Genomic DNA, 16153 nt, shown 5'->3' on the forward strand with positions numbered 1-16153 from the left:
TGCAACACATTTCATTTTGTGTATTGTGTATGACGGCTTCGTTACTCGAGGATCCTTCTGTCCAGACTGGTAAGTACTTACATACTGACCCATCAATTCAAAACAAATGTTAAGTCTTCCATGTTTTCCAGAGCACCATTTCTAGGTCATCGTTGGGCCAGACTGATGGAATTCTTGGAGGCGGGTCAGCAGCTTTTAAAAGTAGGGCGAGGCAGATTTTTATAGCTGGTTTGGCAAACTGAAAGCCCTGAAGATGTTCAGTGAAATCCTCCCACTTTGGAATAACTTCTCTGCTCAGACAGTTGAAATAAAGACAGCCAAGTATTACTGACAACATTCAAATATATACATAAAATACTTTATAAGAGACTTTATCAGGGACAGAAATCAATTCATATCGCTGTCCCGAGTGTTTTCACGGTCTATCAAGTTTAATGAAGATGGAGAAAGGCATTCGATGTCTGACATTAAAGAATATTTTAGAATAGGAACTAAAATAGGACACGGATCTGTTCAGGAAGCAGACGAGGTAAAAGACAATGGTTGTATGACAAGATGTTCAAGATGTGAGTATTATTAAACTAAGAAGTAAAAAACAAACGTCAAGATTTGATCACATTTTATTAGGAAATACTATAAAGCACCAGAACTGGTCTTTGCCTTAAAGGTTGGAAACAATACATGAAATCTTCAAATGAATAAACAGAATAAATGAGAAACAAGAAAATAAATATTACACAAGATAAAGGTCAACACAATACACAATAAGTTAAAAGAAAATTTGAAAAGCAAATTCCATGTTCAAGTGTATCAAAGAAGTCAGGTAGGTGTAATTTATATTTTCCAACATACAGAATATGTTAGTGTATATGATAATATGAGATAAGATACAACTTTATTCATCCCGAAGGAAGTTCTTGTGCCAGAATTTCACTAAGATTACAACAGAAGAAGAATAAACAATAAAATAAAACTATAAACATATATAACAATACAATAACAATCATCAAGTGTAAAGAAATAATACTGACACCATCGTAAAATAGAGCACAATAGTAACAAGAGTAAGGTACATAAATAAAGTTAAAAAATCAACTAAAATAGAAACAAAGATTAAATACAAGAACAAAAAATCTAAAGTGTATGAGAATTCTTCAAATGTTAATATGAAGAAAAGAAAGGTGTTTAAATGTTATGATCAGATTAATGTGAATGAATACAAACAGCGGGAACTCCTGAGAAGTGCTCGTTACATGTTGCTGAATGTGACACTTCCTGTTTCTTACTGTACAGCACCGTGAGAGAGATGCGCGTTGCATTGTGGGAGATACAAATACAGCGCAGGAAAAAGAAAAAAGCAAAAAAAGAAGGGGGACAGCGGGGGGAAGCACAAAGGAATGAAAAAACAAAGCACCTCGGGGGAAAAAAAGCAAAAACGTTGAACTTCCACCTGTTGTGATGTTTGGGCGGCTTTCGCAGGCGGACAAACTGCCTGAGAAGCGCGAGGAATGTGAGTGATCGGAGCAGAAAGCGGCAGGGGCGCAAACCGCACATCGCTGCTTTTTGTGTGTGTGTGAGTGAGTGTGTGTGTGTGTGTATGTGAGTGTCAGCTGAGCTGTTCGCATCCAGAGGCCCTGTCGACATCACGGGCTTCATCTCCAGAAGGTAAAGCCCTCCCTTCGTTAGATAACCGTTACCGTGGACGTGTAATACGGCTACCTAGTTGTACAAGTATCGATGAAAGGAAAAGGGAACCAACTGTTAGTGCTCGTGTTGTTGTGTCGGCTAGTGCTAGCTTGGTAGCTAGCGGTTGTTTTTTTTAGCAGCTGCGTCGACGTTTCCAGGGTTATCCGCGGTCAAACCGGAAATGTGGCTAATTCGGCTTCAAAATAAAAGGGGAGATTTTATTGAATATTCTTTTTCACTTTATTTATTGACATTATTTGTTGTTTATATAGTAGTGGTTACATAAGCTAAAATAAGATAATAATTTATTTACAGGATTACAGTATAATATACAATATATATATATATATATATATATATATATACAATATCAAAACAAGTATTATAAATAAGTAATAATAATAAAACTAATAATAATAAAACAGTAAAGAATATAATATAAGTAATAATAATAAAACTAATAATAATAAAACAGTAAAGAATATAATATAAGTAATAATAATACAACAGTAAAGAATATAAAATAAGTAATAATAATAATAATAATAATGAAAAAGTAAATAATATTAAATAAGTAAAAAAGTAAAAAAAATCCACAATAACTCAAATATGATATATACAGACAGAATAATTGCTGTGTTGCACGGTGTACATTTACGTGTCACTAAAATGGAGAGTATATACTTTAATATCACCCCCGAATAATTAGAACAAAACCAGTCAGAGAGTTGGTGGTAGCAGCACATTTTAAGTCGAATTAAACATTTTGGATACCGCTCAAATTTATGGCGAATACAACTATTTAGTTATTGTGGATTTCCCCCGCTCTTTTATTTTGACAGTTCAAATCGGATGTGCTTCTCATCTCCTCGCGGGAGACTTGACAGGCCAGCTTGTTAAAGCTAGTGTTCGCCAAACTGTGATTGTTGTTGCAGACATTCGTCCGTTCAGCGTGTTCTTTACACCAGACTGTTACCCTCCATGTCTTCAACACACACGGCCTCTCTGCTCGTTGTGAGCACGTTGACTGTGAGCCTCTGTTGTCTGTTGTTAGCTCGTGCTGACTTGTTTACGTGATGTAAACATAGTAAAAGTAGCGAGAGGCGGAAGGCCACGCCTCCTTCCCCCCCCCATCGCCATCATGAGTATTCTTCTTTTATTGTTGTGTGTTTGAGTAGTTTGTATCTGTTGTTGCTGACTCTTAAGTCACGTAGTCATTGATCAATATGTTGATCCGTAAGTATATAAATATATTTATAAATATTAACGAGTTAATAATCTTATTTAGTCTAAATCATAGAAGACAAACTAAATCAACAGATCCTCACATTTGAGAAGCTAAACAATAAGGTTCTTATTTTTCTTGATGTCATTAAAATAGTCAATTTATTCATGTGTGACTATATAACCAGTATAGTTCTATATATTTATTGTATATAAGCAATATAAATACTCTAGATATGTGCTATAATGTGTATCCAACAGCTCAATCTGATTAAATTGTATTTTTTTACTTTTACCTTTTAGGGTTTGATTATTCATTGTACGTGTTTTGTTCCCTACTGATGTCTCTTGTTGGACTCTCCACTTTGCTGCACATTTCCCCGCTGTGGGATTAAATTAAATGTAATGTTATCTTATCTTATTTGAGCCACCACATGTCCTTCAAGGTTTATCTTTAACGAGGCATTTGACCAAGTTCTAGACACTAATTGGAGGAAAAGATAAAGCCGTACATTTTGTTTTTACACGATGGACTTTAATCTCTGGACTCTCGTCCGTGTTTGCTGGTTCAGACCAGGATCTCTCCTGTTGCACCTCTGCAGCCCAGCTCTGTACCTCACGTTGCCTTCACTGGGCCAGCGTCGCCCGGAGTATTTCCCTGTGCTTTGTGTCTGTGTGGGTGAAGGGGAGCAGCGCTCTGCTCTCCCTGCGAGAGCCCCCTTCACTTGAGCTTTTGTTTGATGGAAAATCTCATGCCTCAGAGGATCCACATGTCTCGCAGACAGCTGCTGAGCATCCTGTAGTGCACTGGCCTCCACATGGGTCTGGCTCGCATCGCTGCGCATCTGCTGTGATTGTTGCATAACTTGGCATTTTGTCCTCCGTGCTCCCTATCACTCCCCCCCCCCCCCCCCCATCTCCTTTTGTGTTTGTACTTATTGATTTCTAACGGTTCAGTGAGAGTCCACTGTGACATTTCACACCCGATTCTTTTACTGCCACAGTTGAGTTTATTTTAGTGAGGTGTTCATTATACAAACACATTAGTGCTATATGCAAACTATAATGACGTAAAGTAACTGACACCAGGCAGCAACCTCTGGTTCTGACAAGTGAAGTCAAAGCTTCATGTGTTAAAGCTGCATTCTCTCTAGTGTCCACCAGAGGGCGACTCCTCTGGTTGTATAGAAGTCTATGAGAAAATGACTCTACTTCTCTCTTGATTTATTACCTCAGTAAACATAATGAACATCATGCTGTATTGAAGAAGACTTGAAACTAGAGATTGAGACCATAAACTCATGTTTACATAGTACATTATGGTCCATTTAGAGTCACATAGACCATAAAGTGGATCAGTCCATATATGGTAACTTTCATTAATTGGTTGCAAAAAGCCAAGATGGCGACGCCAAATCGCCGAACTCATAACATCAGTCCACAAACCAACGAGTGACGTCACGATGACTACGTCCACTTCTTACTTACAGTCACTGTTTGACACATAGAATAAGAAACCTGAACAACAATATGGATATTTGACGCTACAGTTAATTAAAACACAGTTCATGTAGTTTATCTTTTGTAAACTGAAATGTTTTTTCCTCTCCATCTCTCTGCAGGAGGCATTTCCTGTAGACAGTCCTAAACCGACTCCAACATGGGGGTCAAAACCTTCACCCACAGCTCGACCTCCCACAGCCAGGAGATGCTGGAGAAGCTCAACGCTTTACGCAACCAGGGCCACCTCTGTGACGTCACCATCCGGGTCCAGGACAAGCTCTTCCTGGCCCACAAAGTGGTCCTGGCCTGCTGCAGCGAGTTCTTCCGCTCCAAGCTGGTGGGCCGGCCCGAGGAGGAGGACAAGTTTGTGCTGGACCTCCATCACGTGACCGTCAGCGGCTTCGCTCCTCTGTTGGAATACGCCTACACCTCCACCCTCTCCATCAGCACGGAGAACATCATCGACGTCCTGGCGGCCGCGAGCTACATGCAGATGTTTGCTGTCGCCAGCACGTGTTCGGAGTTCATGAAGTCGAGTATCTTGTGGAGTCCGGGCAGCAACAACAACAACATCGCGGCGGACAAGCCGCACGAATCGGCGCCGGAGAGCGCCTTGTCAAACTGTGCCCTGACGCCGCTGGACGGCAGCGTGTCGCCGGTGTCGTCCGACTGCAGCGTGATGGAGCGGAACGTCCCAATATGCCGCGAATCGCGACGGAAACGCAAAAGCTTCGCGACGATGGCGTCGCCCGAGAGTCCGCTCAAATGCACGACGCAGATGGTCACCACCTCCCCTCAGATTCCCAACCCGTCCCCGTCGTTCTCGGACGGCACGGCCCAGCCCGTGGAGTCCTCCCTGGCCTTCCCGTGGACGTTCCCGTTCGGTATTGACCGGAGGTTCCACTCGGACAAATCGAAGCTCACGGAGAGCCCCCGCTGTTTGGAGCAGGGCGCCGCGGGGACCTCGGAGGTGGCGGTCGGCCGGCGGCTCAGCGACTTCCTGACGTGCGAGAGCTCCAAGACGGTGTCGGCACCAGCAGAGGAGGAGGACGTGAGGGTGAAGGTGGAGCGGCTCAGCGACGAGGAGGTCCAGGAGGCGTCCTCGCAGCCGGTCAGCGCCTCCCAGAGCTCGCTGAGTGACCAGCAGACGGTGCCGGGGAGCGAACAGGTCCACGAGGAGCTCCTCATCAGCCCACAGTCCTCCTCCATAGGTGAGGGCTCTTCTACTTTCCTAAATCTGTCACAGCATTTAGAATTGACCGCTGAACACCGACCCTGAAGGTTGTCCAATCGTAGCTTAGCAAGCAGCGTATTTCCTGCGTAGAGATTTACGTTCATTCATTGGTGGAAAACACTTACGAGCTGCTGTCGTTTGTAACGGCTAGAGAAGGTGCTGCCAACACTGCCAAAGAGGAAGAAACCAGCCGTCTGTTCAGAGATAAACTCAGAAGTCTGTCACTGACTGACTGAGTGATGAAATTACACCATCAGTCAAGATGAGTATCTGCCACAGAGCTTCAGCTGGCAGCAACTCTGCCACCACATAACGCCAATGAGACCAGTATTCGTCTCCTCATCTCTATATTTAATATACAGCATACCTGCCACCGTTGTTGTAAACTGCTCGTCTCTGAGTTACAGAGATGCATTGATTAAAAGATACAGTTAACCTCTGACCCCTAAATCAGTTTCAGCTTCGTTTCTCTCTCTCTCTGGTTTTTATTTTCACTGTAATATAAAGTCCTGCTCCTCTATAGAGACACAACCATCATGACTCAAACATGTCTTTAGTGCAGAATAACACTTACAATGACATCAATCATAAAAAAGAAAAAGTTGAATTTCTTAGATCATTTATTTCAGAAAAATTGGAAAACTAGAATCTATAAATCCAACATTGTTCCAAGTTTCCACATTTGTTACCAATCCTCTCCTCTCTCCCCTCCTCTCTCCCCTCTCCTCTCCTCCTCTCTCCCCTCCTCTCTCCCCTCTCCTCTCCTCCTCTCTCCCCTCCTCTCTCCCCTCTCCTCTCCTCCTCTCTCCTCTCCTCTCTCCCCTCCTCTCATCTCTTCTCCTCTCTCCTCTCCTCTCCTCCTCTCCTCTCCCCTCATCTCTTCTCCCCTCCTCTCCACTCCTCTCTCCCCTCCTCTCTCCTCCCTCCTCCTCTCTCCTCCCCTCCTCTCCCCTCTCCTCTCTCCTCCCCTCCTCTCCCCTCTCCTCTCCTCTCTCCTCCCCTCCTCTCTCCCCTCCTCTCATCTCTTCTCCCCTCCTCTCCACTCCTCTCTCCCCTCCCCTCCCTCCTCCTCTCTCCTCTCCCCCTCCTCTCATATGAACAGATATCTTTTAGAGAAGCTGTTTGAAGTAATGAAGGAGGCCCAACAGGTCCTCCACCGGTTACTGTAACTAGAGTATGAACGGCTGCATGTGAACAGGAATATTAACGTGTAAACAGCTTATTGAGAATATTGTCTTTTTCAGAATAAGTGGAATATTTGGTGCATGTAAACGAGCGGCCTTTCCTCCCACAAGAGCTCTATTTGTTCTCAGTGGAAAGTTTTATTGTCTGGCGGCCTGAATGCTGTTTGTAAAAGTATTTTCTGTCCTGCTATAAATAAAGAGAAAATGGAAACACTTGCAGGTTTTTTTCCTAAACTGTCGAATAGCAGACAGTGAAGAGGAATGTAGCGGCATCAATCCCTAAATATGGGATTAACCCTCAAAGACCACAGTCCGACCTGCTCTCAGGCTGTGTTCCGCAGTCAGGTGTTCAGCTGCCACATGAGTAACGAGCGTCTTCCTCCTCTCAGGGTCGATGGATGAGGGCGTGTCGGAGGGCTTGCCGTCGATGCAGAGCACCTCGAACACCGGAGGACACGGCGAGGATGACGAAAGGTATCGTGATTTGTTAAGACTTGCAGCAAGGCAAGTCACGAGCAGTAGAGAACATATAGACAAACCTCACAGCCGGATGTCTGAGCCGCACCTGTGTGGATCATGATGTCATGATGTGATGTAACGGAGGATGACGGCTGTGTATATTGTAAGAGCCTCCAGACGCAAACATGACTGGAAATCTATGAACATCAATCAATCTGACGCATTTCACTGTTGTCACTAACGACTCTGTGTTAGAGCAACAAATGTTCTACAACATTTAACAGCATTGATTTTAAATATACCAGTTTAATGTAGATTACAGTTGGATCCTTGTTTTCCTTAAAAACTCACAAGATATTATTTAAATTCAAGGAGTCAAGCCGATGAATCTGAGTTATTTTATTGTCAAAGTAGATTGTTTTTAAAGTTGGTCCTGCACTCAAGGGCGCTGACTAAATAATCATCCAATCAAATGAGAATTTGGTCATTTGAAACTTTCTTTCAACGTTTGTGGATCGTAGTCAGGAGGCAACCTCCAGTTCTGAAGAGTGAAGTCAGAGCTTCATGTGTTAAACCTGCATCCTCTCTAGTGTCCACCAGGGGGCGACTCCTCTGGTTGTATAGAAGTCTATGAGAAAATGACTCTACTTCTCTCTTGATTTATTACCTCAGTAAACATTGTAAACATGAGTTTATGGTCTCAATCTCTAGTTTTAAGTCTTCTTCAATACAGCATGATGTTCATTTAGTAACTTATTATTATTTAGTAATTTCCTCTCTGTGTGTTTCAGGTTAGAAGGTATTCAGTATCCGTACCACCTCTACATCAGCCCCTCAGCCCGGCCCGGAACCAACGGCCCCGACCGGCCCTTCCAGTGCCCGACCTGCGGAGTCAGATTCACGCGCATCCAAAACCTGAAGCAGCACATGCTCATTCACTCCGGTACGTGAAACGGGAAGTATTGATCTTGGGATACTTTTGGAAATATAACATCTCTTACGTCTCTTAGTTTTAAGTCAGAAACACGAAAGGTAGTAAAAAAGTATTCATTCACCGCCACTCACACCTCTACGATGACGCGTTAGTGCAAAAAAATAGGGAAAAATATTACATTACGGGGGGGGGCTAATATTCATAGAAAAGGTCTGAATTTTCGTAATCAAATTTGTAAATTTACCAGAGAAAAAAGCGTGGATATTCTGAGATTAAAGGGCAAAATATACGAGAAAAAATTCACAAATTTCAAAGAAATGGTCCAACCAGAGTCCACCTCCTCTGGTCCCAACAAGAGTTCACCTCCTCTGGTCCAACCAGAGTCCACCTCCTCTGGTCTCAACCAGAGTCCACCTCCTCTGGTCCCAACAAGAGTTCACCTCCTCTGGTCCAACCAGAGTCCACCTCCTCTGGTCTCAACCAGAGTCCACCTCCTCTGGTCTCAACCAGAGTCCACCTCCTCTGGTCCCAACAAGAGTCCACCTCCTCTGGTCCCAACAAGAGTTCACCTCCTCTGGTCCAACCAGAGTCCACCTCCTCTGGTCCAACCAGAGTCCACCTCCTCTGGTCCCAACCAGAGTCCTGATCCAAGTCCAGCTTGATCCTGGACCACTATGGATCCAGGTCTCTGTGAAGATGTGGGCTCAACAGTCACCGACCTCCTGCTGCTTTCATCCATCGTATGTTTCTGAGACCAAACATCAGACAGCCAGGATGCATTCTGGGTAGTGGAGTAGCCTCAGGTGCTAGCTGGGTTAGCTTAGCTTCAATGTGGGCTCTCCTCTCTGGGGCAGTTTGGTGGTGTTTGGTCCAATAGGCCACGCCTCCTCTTCAGATGTTGATGAGTTGATTCTGTCATATGACATGTGATGAACTCACAGCTGACCGTTGTGTTTCTTCTTCTCCTCCCTCAGGCATTAAGCCTTTCCAGTGTGACCGCTGTGGGAAAAAGTTCACACGGGCCTACTCCCTAAAGATGCATCGGCTGAAGCACGAAGGTAAACGATGTTTCCGGTGCCAGATTTGTAGCGCCACATTCACGTCCTTCGGTGAATATAAGCACCACATGAGGGTCTCCCGACACATAATCCGCAAGCCGCGGATTTACGAGTGCAAAACGTGCGGGGCCATGTTCACCAACTCTGGCAATTTAATTGTACACCTGAGGAGTCTGAACCACGAGGCGTCCGAACTAGCAAACTACTTCCAGAGCAGGTGAGGAGTCCGAGGGCGCTGACACCCCCCCATCCCCCCATCACTTACTCAGAATCAGAAAATATCTTCAGTTCAGATTCTAATACCTGAGGTTCATTTCTTTTCTGACATTAATTGTGTAGAATTGTTTTGGAGGTGATTTCAATTGATTTGAATGCACAGATCAAGTGTACCTGAAGTATTTCACTGTGTTCATTGGGGAGCTTTTATTTAAAGGTAAAGTTTGACTTTTTTATCCCAAGAGTTAGATGAGAAGACTGACACCACTCTCAGATCTGTTATGTAAATATGTAGCGGGAGCTAGTCGGTTAGCTTAGCATTAAGTCTGCTGGAAACGGGGGGGGTTATGGGCTGGACTGTTTCTCAGCTGAGATCGGTTGCCAGGTTGATGGTAATGATGAAGTTGCGGTAATTTAGCAGGAAACCTCACTGACGTCAAAACAAAGATAACGTATAAACTATTTATTTTTAGCGCGCCTTCCGACTTTGACGCCCCAAAAAACTTTTTTGAAACGAGATACAATGTGTTAATTAGTGAGCTTTAAAGATGCTGGTGGGCGTATTTTGTCACCTTCGGACGAAGCTAGGCGAGCTAGTTACCCGTTTACCAGTCTTTATGCTAAGCTAACTAGCGTCGTATTCACCATACAGAAATGAGTGATATCAATCTTCTCTAACTCTTGAGAAGAAAGCAAAACAAACTCTTGAACTGGAGACGGCAAACTCCTCAAGTCTTTCTTGGATTAGTTTACCGACTGAATCCCGTGAGATGTGAGGATGAAGTGGTGACGAAGATATCGAGCAGTCACTATTCAGTGAGTTAAATCCCAATAATAGATAATAGTACAGTGCTCTAAAACTCACTTTATACTTGAGAGGATCAAACACACTTGAATCACTTGGTTTCTATATGAATGTGTTGTTTGTTTTCTAACCAGCCGCTCGGCCCACAGAAGCCTCGTGAAAGTCAGAACACAGTCTTCGTAAAGTGTTTTTTTTATTTTTTACTTTTCCGCTTCTTAATCACCTCAAGGCCTCACAGGTCGGCGGGACTCAAACGGTCCATTGACTCCTTAAAAAGTTTATAGTAGAAAAGTCTTCGCCTGAGATCATAACAGGGTGGAAAGAATTCTCTGGCAAAGTCCAGTCGAGACTCTTAACTCGCCGTCCTCCGTCCTCACAGACAGAGATGTGTTACTATGGATTCTTCACATTCGGCTGTCGTCCGTGCTGCAGACTTCACTCCACTTCAACTATTTGTTTTGGGTCCTGAGCTCTTAACGGGGTATTATTATTATTATCACTGCATATACGCCTTTAAATACGTGTTTACAGAATAAAGGGAAACTTTTGTTATTATTATTATTATTCATCTTTAGGCTCATGAAACCTTGTTCACTAGTTCAGAAAGCCAAATGTTACATCTTTTAAATGTCTTATTTTAACAATAATAATAAGCATTATTTATATATCACCTTTCATAACATACAATGCAGCTCAAAGTGCTTCACAAGAGAAACAAATTCATAGTTCAGATATTCTCAAACAGGGCACGAGATACAATAATAAAATAAATAAAAAATAGGATAATATTAGTAATAACACAAGTTGATAGTGGTAAAAACAATTCCAATATATAAAAACCCTAAAAACAAGTATGACAAATGTAGAATAAATTACTTAATTAAAAGCAAAAATTTGAAAAATAATTTTTTCCTAAAGTCCCAACAGAAGTTTCTGGTCTTATTAGTGATGCGTTTGTTCCAAACCGTTGGATGTGATCAGTTATTGGCCTTTAAATTGTCCCGAACAGAAATCCATTATCAGAATAGTGGCAGACACATTCCTGTTGATCGACTAAACAATAAATCAATAAATCCCAGAGTGGCGTCATGTCGTCAGACTTAGACTTCTCATTGATGTGAACATTTTGTTGGTCTGTTCTGGTGGGTTTTAAGGTCAACGACATCACTTCCTGTTTGGAGGCAAATATTCATGAAAGACATAGAACGTCACACTTTGAATGTATTTTTTTTATCAGAGCTCATTGTGTATAAAAACGTGTTCAGGATGCAACGTGTATATCTTGTATCTTTGTGGAAAAATCGCTAATTTCACATTGAATGTAAAAAGTGTGAAAGTAGCAGATGAAAGGCCGTTGAATTCCTCCGGTTCTCCTTCGTCTCCGCAGTGATTTCCTCGTGCCCGACTACCTGAGCCAGGTCCAGGAGGAGGAGGAGGCGCTGGGGGTCCAGTATGAGTTAGAGGACTCGGAGCACCACCCAGTCTACCCGGGCAGCACCTCCGCCGCCGTCAACGCCGCCTCGTCCTCCTCCTCCTGCTCCGTCCAGATGCCCGTCATCTCCCAGGTCTCCTCCTCCACCCAGAACTGCGAAAGTTCCCCCGGCTTCCTCTCGCCCGAGCCCCTGCTGGACCCCCTGGAAGCCCCCGCCTCCCTCAAGATGGACGCCGACCAGACGGCCGCCGCTACGGGGGAGACCAAGATGGACGACGATGACGGCAGCGTGGGAGGCAGTTCCCTGGAGGTGTTTGAAGGAGAGCAGCAGCAGCAGCAGCAGCATGGTGCCCAGACCAAGGAGCTGGCTTCCATCACCATCGCGTGATCCAAGCCTTCTACTTGGCCCCGCCTCTTATTCTGCAGTCATGTCATACGGGGAATATCCGCTTGGCGGCTATAAAAAGGGACAACTTGGGACACGTTAGGAAACAAAGCTCCTCTCGAAGACGCCGTGATGATGATGCACTTATTTACGTTTCACGTTCTAAAACCAAATCCAGCAAAAAGTAAAATGATCATTTTATCTTCTGAAAATGATTTTCCCCTCAAACTTGTGAGCAGAATTCTTGAAGAATCAAGTATTAGGAAGTTATTTGTATTTCTTTTATTTCCCATGTGACGTGAATGCAGCACTAGCTAAAGTCGTTTTACTGTCTTTTGCCGATCTGAGGTCTGTTGAATCTAAAGAGCCTCGCCCTACTTCTGGAAAGTGCCTGAAGAGTTCCCGTTTTAACGAAGACGTCTTGACTTTGCCGACGGCGACAAATCAAGTCTTTGCAAACTGAGCTGAAGAAAGAAAGAAGAAGAAAGAAGTCCGTAGTATTTCATTTGTAGTGATGCAGCTTGTTTGTTTGGGCAGAGACTGTGTTACTCCTTCAGTGCCGTCGCTGTAGGCAAACTGTTCAATGTCAATATTATCTCTATTGCAATAGCTCGTACTGTAGTTTTACTCTTTGAATGCTGTGTATGTTGGGTGTTGTGACAGTATGACATGTCAGGTGTGTGTATGTGCATTTATTTTTCTTTTAATCTATATGAACACAGTACATTTCATTTTTTAAGTGTTTTAAAAAAAAACTTGAAATTATATTGACAGAGTATTCCCTTAAAGGTGTTTGTGCAGTATATCATTTTTTTCCCGCCTTTTTTCATTTTTTTTAATGAACACTGTTGTGAAATGAAACCTTGCGTCTCCAAAACGGCTAATTTAGTTTATTTTAAGCTTTTGTTTCAAAGTCCAACGAAGTAAATGATAATAAAAGAAAATGTAAAATGTAAAAAGTTTACAAAAAATTTGGAGTAACGAGGTTTTCTCACGACTGCGGTTAAATTCCCAAATGTGCTCCTAAGATACGATAATGTAGCATCGCTTATCAAACGGTTTCTGTTTTGTTCTGTTTTGGAGTCAGTTTGTGTTCTGAATATTTAAATCGTGTTCTTGCTTCACTGCTGATATTCTGAGAGAACGATTGTCTTTTTTTAAACGTAAACCAAGAATATTAAGTTACACGTGTGGAGCGAGCGGCAGGATTCTGTTTGATTTACATCATTTGTCACAAAGGGAGAAAAAAAAAAAACGACATTGAGTCAAATTTAATTAAAATAAGAAGTAACAATGTCTGCAGACCGGGGGAAGCAGGAAGTGATGCAAACAGATTATGAATGCTATCTGTGATGGCCAGTTTACAGGTGGGGTTTTTTTGGGGGGGGGGGGGCGTGTGATAACGTTGCTTTAAAAGCAACCGGAGCACGCTGACGAGTGAATGCAAAATACTGTGAGTTGAATCATTATAAATGATGAATATATATATATATATATATATATTGTGTAAAGAAGAGAGCTTATCATTTCACCGTGAACTGATCGAGCTCAGTTTGGGCTTTTAGAAGTTACTCATTTCATTTACTTTGTTCGTTCTTTATTTCAATGCAAACCTCCGGCTCCTGTGATGCTGTGACGGTGTAGTTGGGACATTGTTGTGCTTGTATTTCCGAGGAGTTAATGACACCCGTGGTAATAACCCATGAGTTGAATGCTACTGACTGTGACTGGGCGTGTTGTTTATCGTTTATGTCCTGTCGCCCCCCCCCCCCGCCCCCCCACACTTTAAAAGTAGTCCAAACAGCCGCCATTAAGGATCATCACAGCAGGATGTAAGACCTCACATTCAGGGTTGATTGTAAATGTAAAGATGAATATCACGCTGTGATGACGGCGTCAATATTACCCCGATCAATGAACGTCACTGAGAGCTGTCTTAACAACAGCTTGAGTCACTCTGAGTCTAAAGTTTTGCCCTTTTTTTAATTTATTTTGTATCCGGGTACAAATGGTACAGGACCAAATGTTCTCTATCTCATTAGGGATCTGCCATGGCAATCAGTAATCGCACATAATAAAAAGAGAGATAATCATTCTTTAAGTGGTCCGTGCTATTTAGCAAAAAAAGGGGGTCCTGCTGTTTTTGCCCCTAAAAAACAAAAACACACACAGTATATGATGTTGTGCATTTAAGAGGCTAGCCTTAGTGAACGGACCTGTACACTCTAGTTTGCACAATATCAAGATGAAAAAATGAAAAGAAGTTTTCTATTCTCCATTTATACGTCATTGCTTCTCATCATGTCGTGTGTTCGGTGTCTGTATCCAAACAACTCTTTTATAATGAAATATGCTGCTGTTCTGTTGAAAAACGCAAAAGTGCCCAAAATATTTTTGTGACCCGATGGTTGTGCAATAAATGGACCGGTGTCGTTTTTAAAAGATTTCATTTAGTCTTTGGAATTATATATATATATATATATGTATATATATATATATATATGTATATATATATATATATATGTATATATGTATATATATGTATATATATATATATATATATATATATATATATGTATATATATACACATATATATATATATATATATATATATGTATATATATACACATATATATATATATATATATATATATATTAAAACAAATAATGTATAATTTAGTTTAAATGTGATTGAAGGTGAATCAAATCAGCGAGGACCCCGTTTGATCTGTGAAACAAGGAACGAAGCTTGGATATCAAACGGCGGTTTGTCTCTAGAGTTGCATGTTCTTATCGTTGTGTGAAGTGAGAGAGAGCATGTCTGCAGTTGGCGACGCGTTCTGTCACGGCCTTATTAGTCGACGGTTCTTCATCCAGCGTATGTTCAGCATGCCCTCTTCTTTCTCTGTACACTTATCCCTTCTTTTTCTATTAATGTGCAATGTTTTTGTTTCTTTTCTAATCTCTGATTATATACAGGACATGCCTTCTCAATGTACACTTGATGTTGTATATGTTTTCCAGTCCTTCTGCTTTATTTAAAAGAAAGGAAAATACAAGATAAAACACATGGTAGCTCTTCATAACGGCATACATACATATATATATATATATTTTTGGTGACTTTTTGTATTATGGTTGCTGTTTCATGGCATCTTTGGATATTCTTGTTAAATGTGAATAGAACAGCTTAGTGTGGGAGTACGGGGGGCCTTAGTAGTCTTCACTTTGTGACTGTCTGCGGTGTGTATATATATATATATATAAATATACAGTATATATACACTCATACTATGTTGCATATTCTTTATACTGTAGGCTACTTGATTACAACCTGCTTTGAGACAGATGTTGTATTTTGTGTCTTTGATACTGTATTTAAACGTTAGTTTGGAGAAACTGTACAAAACATCCCCGATAGTAATGCAACCTGCACATTGTATCGGGAGAAGTGACGTCTGTGGTGTTGAGTGTTTTAACTGGATCATATTCCACAGTTGGCTGTTTAAAAACTGACAAGACCACTCTGTATTTTAGAGGTCATGGTTGTTTCTGAATCCTTGCTAGTGTTCTGGCTTTGCAGTCCTGTTATTAAAAAAAAAGAGAGTTGTTTTTGTAAAAGTATAAAATGTAAATAAAAAAGAAAAACCTATGTCGGAATACGTCTAAACACTTGTCTGAATTTGTTTTTTTGAGTTTACTGAACAATCTTTTTTGGTAACGCATAACTTAACATTGTTAATTTTTGTATATGTATATATATATATATATATATATACATGTTAATACATTGTAAGTGTTATAAAACACATTTAGTTACATAAATAGTAACTCGGTAGTCGACTGCTGACGTAGAAACAGAAACGTACGTTGTGTTTCAGACGTCTATCAGACAACACCGTTACCGTTAGCTCGGCTGAAGGCTAGCGGGCCTTTGAGCTAGATTATTATGTTAGTGTACTGTTAAAAAAATGGGGAATGAACTTCATCATTCAAATTGTTAACATTGTCGTCTTCACTGGCCCTGTGAGG

At 41.7% G+C, this 16153-nt stretch overlaps 1 protein-coding gene across 3 annotated transcripts; it reads left to right on the forward strand.

Annotated features, from left to right (window-relative positions):
- The first annotated feature begins 1278 nt into the window (after positions 1–1278).
- zbtb44 (zinc finger and BTB domain containing 44) lies at positions 1279–15791 on the forward strand. Of its 3 annotated transcripts, none has more exons than XM_076081981.1 (6): positions 1279–1665; positions 4533–5624; positions 7221–7305; positions 8082–8233; positions 9199–9499; positions 11691–15791. In XM_076081981.1, exons 2-6 carry the CDS (start codon positions 4571–4573, stop codon positions 12121–12123), a joined length of 2025 nt encoding a protein of 674 aa, XP_075938096.1. In that variant the 5' UTR covers positions 1279–1665; positions 4533–4570; the 3' UTR covers positions 12124–15791. The 3 variants fall into 3 exon arrangements, with proteins under 3 accessions (XP_075938096.1, XP_075938095.1, XP_075938097.1); XM_076081980.1 differs by having other exon boundaries at positions 1279–1510; XM_076081982.1 differs by having other exon boundaries at positions 1281–1510; positions 9199–9282; positions 11691–11854.
- Positions 15792–16153: the final 362 nt, after the last annotated feature.

This window comes from Anarhichas minor, unplaced genomic scaffold, assembly GCF_050575085.1.
Source record: "Anarhichas minor isolate MPS153535 unplaced genomic scaffold, ASM5057508v1 ptg000088l, whole genome shotgun sequence".
NCBI classification, from domain to species: Eukaryota; Metazoa; Chordata; class Actinopteri; order Perciformes; family Anarhichadidae; genus Anarhichas; species Anarhichas minor.

Bases quoted from the DNA above. Each gene is read 5' to 3' on its own strand.
- zbtb44 (XM_076081981.1), top strand. From the start codon at position 4,571: ATGGGGGTCAAAACCTTCACCCACAGCTCGACCTCCCACAGCCAGGAG. The intron at 8,234-9,198 runs GTACGTGAAACG...CTCCTCCCTCAG, and splicing joins GCACATGCTCATTCACTCCG to GCATTAAGCCTTTCCAGTGT. The intron at 9,500-11,690 runs GTGAGGAGTCCG...TCGTCTCCGCAG, and splicing joins GCAAACTACTTCCAGAGCAG to TGATTTCCTCGTGCCCGACT.